At 42.3% G+C, this 14372-nt stretch overlaps 1 protein-coding gene across 3 annotated transcripts in view; it reads right to left on the reverse strand.

Annotated features, from left to right (window-relative positions):
- Window positions 1-4648: 4648 nt before the first annotated feature.
- Window positions 4649-14372, reverse strand: part of LOC134345843 (putative pre-mRNA-splicing factor ATP-dependent RNA helicase DHX32) — a 128443-nt gene continuing 118719 nt past the window's right edge. For 2 of the 3 annotated variants that reach the window (XM_063047143.1, XM_063047142.1), the window contains one exon: window positions 4649-12713. In XM_063047143.1, the coding sequence (XP_062903213.1) occupies window positions 12524-12713 (190 nt within the window). In that variant the 3' untranslated portion in view covers window positions 4649-12523. The remainder of the gene's footprint in view (window positions 12714-14372) is intronic. The other variant, XM_063047141.1, reaches the window with a different exon arrangement.

Raw genomic sequence — 14372 nt, forward strand, 5'->3', positions numbered from 1 at the left:
TTCCTACCCATCACCTTCTTCTTGTGTTCCTCCTCCTCCTTCCCTTTCTTCCATGGTCTTCTACCCTCTGTTATCAGATTCCTCTTTTTCCAGCTCTTTATCTCCTTCACCAATCAACTTCCCAGCTCTTTACCTCACTCCTCCTCCTCTCCCTCTCTCCAGATTTACGTATCTCCTACCACCTTGTAATTCTTCCTCCCCTCCCCCGACCTTCTTTCTCTAACTTCTCATCTTTTTTTTGCAGTCCTGATGAAGGGTTTCGGCCCAAAACGTTGGCTGTTAATTCCCCTCCATAGACGCTGTCTGGTCTGCTGAGTTCCTCCAGCATTCTCAGTGTGTTGATAAAATCAGATTTTTTTTTTGAACGGGCGAAGGCTGAGGAGAGAACTTAACAAAAATTATGAAGTGCAGCACACACAAAATGCTGGAGGAACTCAGCAGGTCAGGCAGCATCTATGGAGGAGAATAAACAGTCGACATTTTGGGTCAACACTCTTCTTGATTCGGCCTGAAATGCTGACTGTTTATTTCCCTCCATAGATGCTGCCTGACCTGCTGTGTTCCTTCACAATTTAGTGGGTAGAGATATCCAACAATTCAGGCAGTGTCTATGGAAGGGGAATAAATAGTTGACGTTTTGAGCGCCTTCAAAATGTCAGCTGTTTATTACCCTCCATAGATGTTGCCTGATTTGCAGAATTCCTCCAGTATTTTGTGCATGTCACTCAAGATTTCCAGCATCTGCAGAATCTCTTGTGTCAGGGCATGAAGGGATATGGGGAGAAGGCAGGAGATTTGGAGCGGAGAGGGAAAATGGATCAGTTCATGATGAAATAGCAGAGTGGGCTCGATGGGCCAAATGGCCTAATTCTGCTCCTATTACTTATCACCTTATGAAAGGCACAAATAGGATAAGTAGTCAGAGTTTCTTCCCAAGATAAAAATGTCAAACACTATTGGTCATTCTTTTAAGGTGTGAGGGAAAAAGTTTAAAGAAAATCTATAAGGAAAGTTATAAACACAAGAAATTTTGCAGATGCTGGAAATCTTGAGCAACACAGAAAAAAAAATGGTGGAGGAACTCAGCAATTCAGACAGTGTCCTGATGTAGAAGGGTCTTGACATGAAACTTCAATTGTTCATTCCTCTCCATAGACGCTGCCTGACTTGCTGAGTATCTCCCACATTTTGTGTGTGTTATAAGGAGAACTTTGCCAGGGATAATGGTGGAAGCATATAAATAGTGGCATCTAAGAGGCGTTTAGACAGGCCCATCAAGACGCAGGGAATGGAGGGATATGGATCACATGCAGGCAGGTAGAAAGGCATCATGGTCGGCAAAGACATGACGGGTGAAGGGTCCATTCCTGTGCTGTACTGTCCTACACTCCACTCAGTGGGCACTTCATTAGGTACACCTAAACACCTGCTCAATAATGCAAATATCTAATCAGATGACCATGTGGCAGCAACTCGATGCATAAAAACATGTAGACATGGTCAAGAGGTTCAGACCAAATATCAAAATGGGGAAGAAATGTGATCTAAGCGAGTTTGACCGTGAAATGACAATTAATGCCAGACTGGGGGGCGGGGGGGGGGGGGGCTGGTGTTGAGTATCTCAGAAACTGCTATCTTGGATTTTCACGGACAGCAGTCTGGAGTTTACAGAGAATGGTGCAAAAAGCAATAAAAAAAATAAATACAGTCAGCTACAAACTCGAGAAAATGTACAGCTTCTGGAAATCCAAAGCACACACACTAAATGCTGGAGAAACTCAGCAGGTCAGGCAGCATCAGTAGGGGCTAGACCCCTTCCTTCAGTGCTGCCCTCCAGTGTCCATTCAGTGGAAGACAAGCTGAAGCTGCACTAGCACATGATGAGGAACTGCTGTGTACATTTTTTCTTACAGAAATCTGGCTCCAGGCAATATCCCATGCACCATCAACCTACAGGCCATGATACTCATGGGGTCAGGCTGCATCTATGGACAGTCAATGGTTCAGGTTGAGACCCTTCACCTGGGCTGGACTTGGAGAGGACTCTCCTTAGTCAGAATAACAAGATATCCCTTCAGAACAGAGACGAGGAGGTATTTCTTTAGCTGGAGAGTGCTTAATCTGTGGAGTTCATTGCCACAGATGGCGGTGAAAGCCAAGTATATTTAAAGTGAAGGTTGACAGGTTCTTGATCAGAATCAGAATTAATATCACCAGCTTATGTCCTGAAATTTGATGTTATGGCAGTGGTGCACTGAACTACATGATAAATAAATATAGAGCAAAAAGTTACATGTCTATTAAGTAGTAAAGTTAAGATAGTGCAAAAAAGAAATAGAAATAAAAAAGTAGTGAGGTAGTGTTCATAGGTTCAACGTCCATTTAGAAATCGGATTGCAGAAGGAAAAAGCTGCTTCTGAATCGCTGCGTGCATTCAGGCTACTGTACCTCCTTCCTGATTGTAACAGTGTGAAGAGGGCATGCCCTGGGTGGTGAGGATTCTTAATAATGGATGCCTCCTTCCTAAGGAACCACTCCTTGAAGATGTCTTGGATGCTAACCAGGCTAATACCCATTATGGAGCTGGTCCAGCGCTTTGGTAGTAGAAATAAAGATGCAGCCTATTTTCTAAACGGGGAGAAAATCCAAAACTCTGAGATGCAAAGGGACTTGGGAGTTCTTGTGCAGAACACCCTAAAGATCAACTTGCAGGTTTAGTCAGCGGCGAGGAAGGCAAATGCAATGTTAGCATCCATTTCAAGAGGTCTGGCATACAAGAGCAGGGATGTGATGCTGAGGCTTTATATGGCACTGGTGAGGCCTCACCTCATGAATTGAATTGACTTTATTTCTTACATCCTTCAAATACATGAGTAAAAATCTTCATGTTACATCTCCATCTAAATGTGCAATATGTAATTTATAGTATTGTGAACAGTTTTGGGCTCCTCATCTAAGAAAAGGTGTGCTGGGCGATTCACGAGGTCTGGGGGGGGGGGGTGGTCACAAGGATGATTCCAGGAATGAAAAGGTTATCATATGAGGAACGTTTGATGGCTCTGGGTATGTACTCACTGAATTTAGTAGGAGGGGGGATCTCATTGAAACCTTTTGAATATTGAAAGACCTAGACAGAGTAGATGTGGAAAGGATGTGTCCCATGGTGGGGGAGTCTAGGACAAGAGGACACAGCCTCAGGATAGAGGGCGCCCATTTAAAATAGAGATGCAGAGAAATTTCTTTAGCCAGAGCGTGGTGGATTTGTGGAATTTGTTGCGCAGGCAGCTGTGGAGGCCAGGTTGTTGGGTGTATTTAAGGCAAAGATTAATAGGTTCTTGATTGAACACGGCATCAAAGGTTATGGGGAGAAGGCCGGGAAATGGGGTTGAGGAGGGGAGAAAAGGATCAGCCATGATTGAATGGTGGATCAGACTTGATGGACTAAATGGCCTATTTCTTGTTTTATGGTCCAATAAACAACCAATTTCTCCCGGGATCAATAAAGTATGACTATGACTACGGACTATGGTCTATAATTTTACAACTATTCCCAACTTACTTCGATCTTGTACAGCAGCCCTCTCCCCCCAGCCCCACATACCAGATGGTGATGCAACCTTCCAGAATGCTCTCCATGATATATTTGTATTAGTTTTCCAGTGTTTAAGTTGACAAACCAAATCTCCTCAATCTCCTAATGAAACATAGCCGCCATCTTGCCTTCTTTATAGCTGCATCAATATGTTGAGACCAGGATGGGTCCTCAGAGATGTTGACACCCAGGAACTTCAATTTGCTCTCTCCCTCCACTCTTATCAGGATTGGTTTGTGTTCCCTCGGCTTACCTTTCTTGAAGTCCACAATCAACCCTTGGGTCTTGGTGACGTTGAGTGCAAGGTAGTTGCTGTGACGCCACTCAACTAACTGGTCAATCTTGCTCCCGTATGCCTTTTCATCACCATCTGAAATTCTGGTTGTATCATCAGTGAATTTATAGATGACGTTTGAGCTACGCCTCGCCACACAGTCATGGGTACAGTGAGAGTACAGCAGTGGGCTAAGGACACATCCTTGAGGTGCACCAGTGTTGACAGTCAGGGCATCAAAAGTTACAGTAAAAAGGCAGGAGAATGGGGCTGAGAGAGACAATAAGTCAGCCATGATGGAATGGCAGAGTAGATGCAATGGGCAGAATGGCCCATTTCAGCTCCTATGATTTATGGCTTTATGGGCTGAAACAAGCAGTAAGATGAGGGATGGGATGTGTGGGGCAAAGGGAATACTGTAACAAGGCAAGCTGAAATTTAATGGTATTAATTAACATCACATTAAGTTTCTTGTTCTGTGTAATGAGCTGTTAATGGTGTGATAGCAAGGCACTTGCAAAAAGTCAAGATAATCATGCTTGACAAATTTATCATACAATTAGATTTAGTATTTTACCAGCTGATATCATCATCTTGATGTGCAGTGGCTATACCCTGGTGCACAATTAAATCCATGTGCACTACTCACAAAATGCTGGAGGACCACAGCAAGTCAAACAATGTCAATGAAGAGGAATAATCAGTCTACTGTTTCTTGATAGAAGAGCACCGATGAAGGGTCTCAGTCCAAAATGTTGACTGTTTATTTCCCTCCATAGATGGCGTCTAACTTGCTGAGATCCTTCAGCATTGTGTGTTTTGTTCAAGATTTCCAGCATCTGCAGAACCTCTTGTCTATTCAATCCTGTTGAATTGTCCTTTAAACATTGTTATTGTGTCATTCTTTTGCACTTCCGATGGCAGTTCATTCCAAATATCCACCACCCTCTGCTGACAGTAAGGTGATAGTAACGCACACATACAACAGTGGTGTGCAAAAGAGCATCTTTGAGTGCACACACTGAACCTTGAAGTGGATGGGCTACAGCAGCAGAAGACCACAATGGGTTTCACTCCTTAAACTGGCCAATGAGTGTATCTTTACAGGTTGTAATAGGGAAAATACTGAGATTTTTTTGTTGGTGGATGTCTTAAAAAATCACTTACTAATTAAAGGGGCAGTCATGTTCAGAGAGTGGTGAATCTCTGGAATCGCCTTGACCAAACAGCTGTGAAGGCCACATTTTTGGAATTAGTTATGGAGGCTATAGATCCAATTTACAATGGTGGGATTACTGACAGCTGGGGGTGGAGGTGAGGCCTGGGACAGCTCAGCCATGATCAGACAAAACAGCAGAAGCACTTGGAAGCAGAAGCCAGAAGCCAGTGGTCTCCTATTGTGACTACTGTGCATTGCTAACATTCAGTCTGTTCCACAGTGAAGACAGTGCCCTAAGCAATTCTTGCACCAATGACCAGTGAAAATTGGTCCTACGCAGCTTTCTTTTGTACCAGGATAATACGTCAGTTCCAATTCCCCTTTCTCTCAGTCAAAACATTGAAGGTTTAATACATTCACAGTTGAAATTACAAGGAAGGAGGTACAAGAGCATCAGGATTAGGACTACCAGACCAAGTAATAGCTTCATCCCTCAGACTGTGAGACAAAGGAATACCCTGCCACCACTGACGTCTCGTCATTTGAATTACAAGCATGAGAGAATCAGCAGACGTTGGAAATCCAAAGCAAAACACACAAAATGCTAGAGGAACTCAACAGGCCAGGCAGCATCTGTGGAAATTTTGGGCCTGATGAAGGGTCTTGAAGGTAAGTAGTTTGTTTTTTTTAATATAAAAGCAGAGAGTGGTGAGTGCGTGGAATGGGCTGCCGGTGATGGTGGTGGAGGCGGATAGGATAAGGTCTTTTAAGAGACTTTTGGATAGGTACATGGAGCTCAGAAAAATAGAGGGCTATTGGTAACCCTAGTAATTTTAAGGTAGGGACATGTTTGGCACAACTTTGTGGGCCGAAGGGCCTGTATTGTGCTGTAGGTTTTCTATGTTTCTGTTTCTATGTTTTTGATCCGAAACATCGACTATTTACTCTTTTCCAAAGATGCAGCCTGGCCTGCTGAGTTCCTCCAGCATTTTGTGTGTGCTGCATTTTGAATTATATCTTACTAACTTATTTATGGTAACATTTTGGTTTATGTGCAGTGAGGGATATGTTTTGCAGGTACACTTTTGGCCAGAGGAACATTGTTTCGTTTGGTTGTGTGTATGTACAGTCAGATGACAATAAACTTGAACTTGACGTTACAGTCCAAGACTATGTCACTGTTGAAGCACATGAGCACAATCCAACAACTAAGAGACAAATCCATTTACAATCATGAGATGCCACAGTAAGGACACTAGTTGTGGCCACGTGATATTCCACTATGCATTCTTTTCAAAGAAAAATAAAACAAAAAAAGGCTTTGTTTCATTTTGTAATCATTAAAATTGACATTACCGCCACCACTGAAAGGTATTTTACATGTCTACATGACATTCATGAAAGTACAATAACTTTACAATAGACTAAAGTTTTCAGCAAACTTCTTCCTTGATTCAAAGGAAATATCTATGGGTGCTTATAGGACCTGCATTCTCGATAGAAAGAGAGTAAACCAAAATAAATACTTTCAGTATAATATTTTCAGTTAGCTCCAAGTTCATAGCACAGCAGAATCCACCTTCTGTGCAATTGGCACATGTAGAAAATAAATTACATAAAGAACAGTCCCAAAATTGTGTGAAGAGAACCATGATGCCCTTTCAAATAAATTATATAAAGTTTTCACCTGGAAACATTGTTGGAGTGTTACTCCGAGTTACTCCTAACATTTCCTTAGATTTCAATGCATGGAGCCTGCTGTTGACTGCTAAGTCACTACTTGCTAATGACCAACTTTCACCATGCGCTTACATGCCACTCCCCCATCAAATCCACATTGATATGTTGATTGCTTTGCACAGGAGACATACTTAATTTGTTTTCTACTTCACTCAAGCGTTAGGATGCTACGTTGAAGTTGTATTGGTGAGGCCTAATTTCTCAAGGCTAACAACCCTGACTGGTAAAAACAATTGTTACAGAAACAGCAATGAAGAATACTTATACACCTGTGTGTGTGTGATGGTATTCCAAAGTCTCCACCCGGGCCTTTCATGATTGATAGTAGTGAAGATCAAGAGGAAGATAATGACATACTGAAGGAAGACCTCAACACTGCCAGAGATGAAGGACCTTCATGCTGCCGTAAAAGCTAGCAGCGTAACAGGCAATAAGAGGCCTAATTTTGAGTATTGTGTGCAGTTCTGATTATCTATCTAAAGGAAAGATGTTAATAAGACTGAATACAGTGGAAATTTACAAGGATAAGGACTTCGGGACCTGAATGACAGAGAACAATCATTGCAGAGTAGGAGAATGAGGGGAGATCTCATGGACATGTATAAAATTATGAATGGTATAGATAGGGTAAATACAAGTAGGCTTTTTCCACTGTGGTTGGGTGAGACTAGAACTAGAGGTCATGGGTTAGGGGTGAAAGCTAAAATATTTTAGGTGAACATGAGGGGGTACTTCTTTACTCAGAGTGTGCTGAGAGTGTGGAATTGGTGGATGCGGGTTTGATTTCAACATTTAAGTGAAGTTTGGATAAGTATTTGGACGGAGGGCTGGTAGGGAGGGCTATGGTGCAGGTGGAGGTCAATGGGACTAGGCAGAATGAATAATAGTTTGACATGAACTTGATGGGCTGAAGGGCCTGTTTCTCTGATGTAGTGCTCTATTACTCTTTTGAGACCATTAACTTTCCTCCATCCCCAAGGCACGAGAGCTTTAAAACCAGAGGATGATTTGGCGATCGAGAGAATAATCCCCATGCATTTAAAGAATCCTGTAATGATCAAGAATGATACATCATGTGGATATAAATTATGCTGCAAGCTGGCTAAAGCATGAAGCTCAATACAAACATCTATTTTGCAATCTGCTCTCTGCTAACCTACTCGTTAATATACCAATTTACATTTTTAACCACAGTTACAAAGTGTTATCTGGAATAAATGATCATTCTTTGCAGAGGAAATTATGAAGTTACTTTAATTTGATTCCTTTTCTTGATGGATGAAGTTCCTTTGCCAAGACATAAAGCAGAACATTCTGCCTTAATGTTTAAATGAAACCAAATTTTGAAACATATGCCTAATGTTATAATTATCTAAATCACTTCTGACTAGAAATTGCAATCACCATTTACAACCCTATGTCCATTGGCTTCAATAGATGAGCAGCAATTCAGATGTTCAAAGCTGAAGTCTGTCTCAGGTCATCTCCCTCTGTCCAGACCAGGAGACCTGCCAGTTTCACTAAGTCCTGAGCCTGACTTTGTTTATCAGCTGCCTTGACATTGGGTCTGACAGAGATGGCTCTACAACTTTTTCAGCAGTAGTTCAAGAGGACTAGAATGTAAAGGTGAGGATGTAATGCTGAGGCAGTGTTGGCCAGAGTATATTTGGAGTATTGAGAGCAGTTTTGGGCCCCATATTTAATGAAGAATGTCCTAGTGATTGAGAGGACCCAGAGATTTATGAGAATAGTCCTAGGAATGAAAGGGTTAACACAGAAGTGTTTGATGGCTCTGGGCCTGTACTCATTGGAATTGGGAGGAAGAATCTCATTGCATCTTATTGAAAGGCTTAGATACAGTGGATGTGCAGAGGATTTTCCCAATAGTGGGAGAGTCAAGGATCAGAGGGCATAGTCTCAAAAAGGAAGGACATCCTATGAGAACAGAGGTGTGGAAGAATTCCTTTAGCCACAGGGTGGCACATCTGTGGAATTCATTGCCATAGACGGCTGTGAAGGTCAAGTCACTTGATATACTTAAAGGTTGGGATGTCAAAAGTTACGGGCAGAGACAGAATAGGGTTGAGATGGATAATAAATCAGCCATGATGGAATGGTGATGCAGAATTGATGGGCCAAATGGCCTAATTTGGTCCCCATGTCTTATGATCTTACAAATTAGGCTGCAGATTAATTGAGGAGCTTCTCCTGACCCCACTCAACATGAAATAATTGAGAAATGGTGTTCAAACACTAAAAATAAAATCCTATTCAGAACAGCCTCAATTGGACTTTGTTAAAATATTGATTTTAAAGCTATCATTAACAGTGGATACACTACAATGCTGATATTTGTGGCTGAGAAACATTGGTTCAACAATCTGATTTCCTTTAAAATCATGTTATACAATTCACAATTACTCATATCTTGTGATAATAGAAGTTTGGCTATAATCATTACTAAAAGGTGCAGATGTGACTTTGCAAAGGTAATTTTATACTTCTTGCTCTGATTCTCCCTGAAGCCCAAGTTGGGTCAAGTTCTTCAGATGATACTCCAACACCCAACCAATGGGAGCTCAGACGATGCTGTTTAATGCAGCAGTTGGTAAACTCTGACCAGTGTTTAAATCACTCAACACCTCATTAACATTCCTCATTACAGCCTGGTGCAGAGTGACCAAGCATGAGAACTCAACATGGTCATTCCCCTCCCGTTTAAAGAAACTGCAAGCAGTTAACCCAATATAGTGTACAGAATCTAGTCTCATCAGCAAAACTGTGCATTTAATTTCCAAGGAAGACAGGGTTGGTCACTTTGCTATAAGGTTACAAACTGTGGTCTGCTTTTTAGCAACAGTCCAGAATGTACAAGTTTCAAAGTTCCAATGAAGGCTTCTGACAGGAAAATAAAAGACTATTGTTGGAGTTTAGTTCTGACATTTAGAGCCGTGAGGTAATATCGCAGCTCTATTGGAAAGTTGTGTTCAGTTCTGGTCACTTTATTGTATGGAAGCTTTGGAGAGCGTGGAGAGGAGATTTACCAGGATGCTGTCTGGACTAGAGGGCATGTCTTGTGGTGATAGGTTGAGTGAGATAGGCTTTTTCCCTTTGGAGCAAAGAAGGTTAAGAGGTATGCATGATATGAAAAGCATAGATCGAGTAGACAGTCAAAGACTTTTTCCCAGGGTGAAAATGCCTAATGAAGAGGGGGGTATAACTTTAAAGTGGTTGGAGGAATGTTTGGAGGGGGGGAATGTCAAATGTAGGTCTTTATTTACACAGAGTGGTGGGTACATGGAATGCACTGCCAGGGGTGGTTGTAGAGGCAGATACATAGGGACATTTAAGAAACTCTTAGGCACATGTATGAAAGAAAAATGGAGGGGCTAGATTGATCTTAGAGTAGGTTAAAAGGTCAGCGCACAACATCATGGGCTGAAGTGCCTATAGTGTGCTGTGATGTTCTATGTTCTTTGAGATAAATAGTACAATTATGGCACTGTTCAAAGCAAAGGTTCTGCAGATCAACTATTGAAAGCATCTAAAGAATATACTCTATGGGTGTCAAGGTGCTCTGATAATTCATTCACATCCTCAGAATGGAACTCACTCCCTCTGGCTATTTCCCTCCAAGTAAACTATGTTGGGTGAGCACGAAGAGAATAATTCAGTAAGGCAGTCTAATTCAGTACTGCCCTCTTGAATAATCACGACTGTCAGTGCAAGTATGCATCACACTGAAGCAAGTTACCAACTGGTGGAGGATCTGCAGTTCAGGCAGCATCTATGGAGGGAAATGGACAGCTGATGTTTTGGGTCAAGACCCTTCTGCAATCTAGATTGAAGGGTCGTAACCTGAAGCGTTGACAGTCCATATCCCTCCACAGATGCTGCCTGACCTACTGAGATACTCCAGCAGTTTGGTTTTCTGATTCAGGTTCAAGCACTTGCAGTGCCTTATGTCACCTTGTTAGAGACACAGATTGAGTGGACAGAGACAACAAGGGGACATAATTTTACAGTGATTAGAGGAAAGTATAGTGAGGATGTCAGAGATAAGCTCTTTACACAGAGACTGGTGAGTGCATGGAACAAAGGTGGAGGTAGAGGCAGATACATTCGGGGCATTTAGGAAACTCTTAGATAGGCATATGGATCATAGAAAAGTGGAGGGCTATGTAGGAGGGAAGAGTTAGATTGATCTCAGTTTAGGTTTAAAGGTCAGTACAACATTATGGGCTGATGGGCATGTACCGTGCTGTAATGCTCCACAGTATGTTCTATGTTCTACATCCAGAAGCTAACAACTTAAACCCTGTTACAAACAGATACTTGCAAGTTGGCCGCTCTACCGCTTCAGTCAGTTCTGTAATATTCCCAAAGGAAATGTGCTGTTTGGATTGTGATATAAAAACTGAGATAACCGCCAAACTATTTACAAAGAGTAAAGGAGAGAGTCACAAATCCAGTTGTAATTCCTAATAACTATACAATCAATTTAGTGTCCAACGTCTTCAAAAGTCAAATAGTGCATCGGACTCTTGTATTGCTACACTACCTCTGTCCAGTTATGCTTGTCTCGTGTGCAAACTGCAAGGGACATTTTTATTTGTATTGATTTACAGGTACCCATCCAGACACAGATGAACACACACACACAATACAGACAAAGACAAACAGAAACACATGCACACATGATTTCCCCCAAGGTAGAGGTGAGGTTTCAAGGCCAGCAGTACTATTTACTTATCAAAAAATAGTAAAATAGCCATTGAAGCTTGAAGCGTTATAAACCAGAGGGAGGCCATTTGGTACAACAAAAGTCTTCATCAGGTGTCTTATCTAATCATTGTTCACGGTCTATTTCCTTACACAGTTCATTTCAAGCAACCAGCAGATTTTTTTCTTTTTAACAGCGCTTATGCTGAGATCAGCAGATTAAAAAAATCATAAGCCTCTGACTTTAGTTCTTACCTTTTAAGGAAATTGTGTTTTTGTGTTCTAAGGGAGGCAAAGGAGAGTGTTTTCTTCCACACTGCCTGGGGGCAGAGTTAAGGTAAAAATCCTACTGATAAAATAAAATAACTAAAACTTGCCTCAGCAGCAATCTCAGTAGCAGAATACCCCCGCATATCTATCAGGAATTTCACTATTTCCAGGGCAGTATTGACACAATCACATTAAAAAAAAACTTATTTCTATGTTATGAGCCATTAATGAAAATGGATTAAGATTGCCCCGTTCACTTCATGAGGAATCTTTATGCACACTTTGCAGTGAGCTCCAGTAAGGCAGTGTACCTAACCTCAGGTTTCTAGCTGGATGAATAGGCAAAAGATAGGTCAGGGGGAATCCTTTCAACTGAAAATGATTCACAGTTTTTTTGAACTAAAATATCTTCTGACAAGAATCTCAAAATCAAACAGCATTGGACAAAGTCATTCAGCCCAAATTATCTGTTCTTTGAAAGTGCTAACCAATTAGTTCTATTCTCCAACTCTTACCCCAGAGTACTCATTTCAGTCTTTATTAATCTCCCTTCAAAAAGTTAGTTATTACTAACCTTAGTCCCTTTACTTGGGAGAGCAAAACAAAAATTCTCTTTATTGGTTGATTTTTAATAAGGAAGCAAGTTGGTGAGGGAAGAATTTCTATGCTGGTTCCCACGTAATATATGTGTTGAGTTGATGGTCAGCTGTCTTTAGCAACTGGTCGCTAGGGGAGTGGGGGCAGAGGGTATTAGCTTTCTTTCCATTCACTGAAGCAGGCAGAGTTCCTCATTTTCAACTGCTTCCACGTTTTCTTCTTCCTTCACAGCTTCCTCTGCCTCTTGGTCAGGTAGTGGTTCAGTCCTGTTCACCTTCTCCCGCAGTTCCATGAGCAGGTCACGGCTCTCGCTGGCTGGTAGGTTGCTCAGGTAGTACTGTGGTGCAAACTCAATCAGCCTACAGGAAGGAAATAGAGAAAATAAAACTCAACATAGATAGGGGCATCAGAAATTCCCAGATAAATGCATTGCATGTTCCAAATATACAAATCTCAAACTAATCTTTGATGTCAAGGCTTTAGAGAGGGTGAAGAAGTGCTACTGCTGGGATTAGAGGGAGTCTGAGGTTGGACAAATTTGGGTTGTTTTCTCTGGAGTGTCGGAGGCTGAGGGGAGATCTTATAGAGATTTATGAGATTGAGAGGCATAGAGTAGACAGATAATATCTTTTCTCCCAGGGTTGAAGTGTCTAATACCAGAGGGTATGCATTTAAGGTAAGAGAGGGTAATTTCAAAGTTGATATGAGGGGCAAGTTTTTTTTTAACACGGGGAGTGGTGGTTGCCTGAAATGCACTGCATAGGGTGATGGAAGAAGCAGAAATATTAGATACCTAACAGACGTTTAGATAGGCACATGAGGAAGATGGAGGAATATGAACATTGTGTAAGCAGAGGGGATTATTTAAGTTGTCCATTTGAATATTAATTTAATTGGATCAGCACAAAATTGTGCTCCAAAGGGCCTGTTCCTGTATGGTACTGTACTATGTATATCAGTTGACCTATTCATTTGATATTTCAGCAAATTCTGGCTAGAACTTGATAAATCAAAGAAAAAAATACTTCACCATTGGGAGCAAGGGACTTCTTAGATTTAAATATGGATACAAGTCTTTTCCATCAAACTCTAATGGAGTGATAAGATATGGGTTAGATCATTGACCTTGCAGCTCCTAGAGTAAATTTAGACACAAAATTTAAATTTAAGTAATTGTACATAGAATACAGAATGGTCATCATCATCATCATTATGTGTTACGTCATATGTTGTGGGCGATAATGGTCTGAGGACCATGGTTGTTCTTGGCAAATGTTTTGACAGATGTGGTTTGCCATTCAGGAAGATCTCAGACAGCCTCACGCTGCTGAGGGACACCATCGCCTACGTGCAGGACAGGGGGGTGGACACCTGCCTGGTCAGCTTGGACCAGGAGAAAGCCTTCAACAGGATATCGCACACGTACATGGCAGACGTGCTCTCCAAAATGGGATTTGGGGAGGGAATCTGGAATTGGATCAGACTGCTCTACACAGACATCCGTAGTGCAGTCCAGGTCAACGGGTGGGAAACAGACAGCTTCCCCATCAGGTCTGGAGTCAGGCAGGGCTGTCCCCTCTCCCGTCTTGTTTGTCTGCTGCATAGAACCCTTTGCGGAAGCCATCAGGAGGGATGAGGACATAAGAGGGGTGACGCTGCCAGGCAGTGGAGGGACCCAAGTGAAAACCTCCCTGTACATGGACGACGTCACCGTCTTCTGCTCTGATCCGAGGTCAGTTCGCAGGTTGATTGGCACCTGCGAACAGTTCGAGCTAGCGTCGGGGGCCAGGGTCAACCGCACGAAGAGCGAAGCCATGCTCTTCGGCAACTGGCCCGACCGATCCAGTGTCCCCTTCACCATCAGGTCTGACCACGTGAAGGTGTTGGGGATCTGGTTCGGAGGGGCTGAGGCGTGCAACAAGAACTGGCAGGAGCGGACTGCCAAGGTGAAACAGAAACTGGGACTGTGGGGAGGGCGCGCCCTGTCGATAACGGGCAAGAACCTGGTCATCAGGTGT

The sequence above is a fragment of the Mobula hypostoma genome, chromosome 4 (genome assembly GCF_963921235.1).
Source record: "Mobula hypostoma chromosome 4, sMobHyp1.1, whole genome shotgun sequence".
NCBI lineage: Eukaryota > Metazoa > Chordata > Chondrichthyes > Myliobatiformes > Myliobatidae > Mobula > Mobula hypostoma.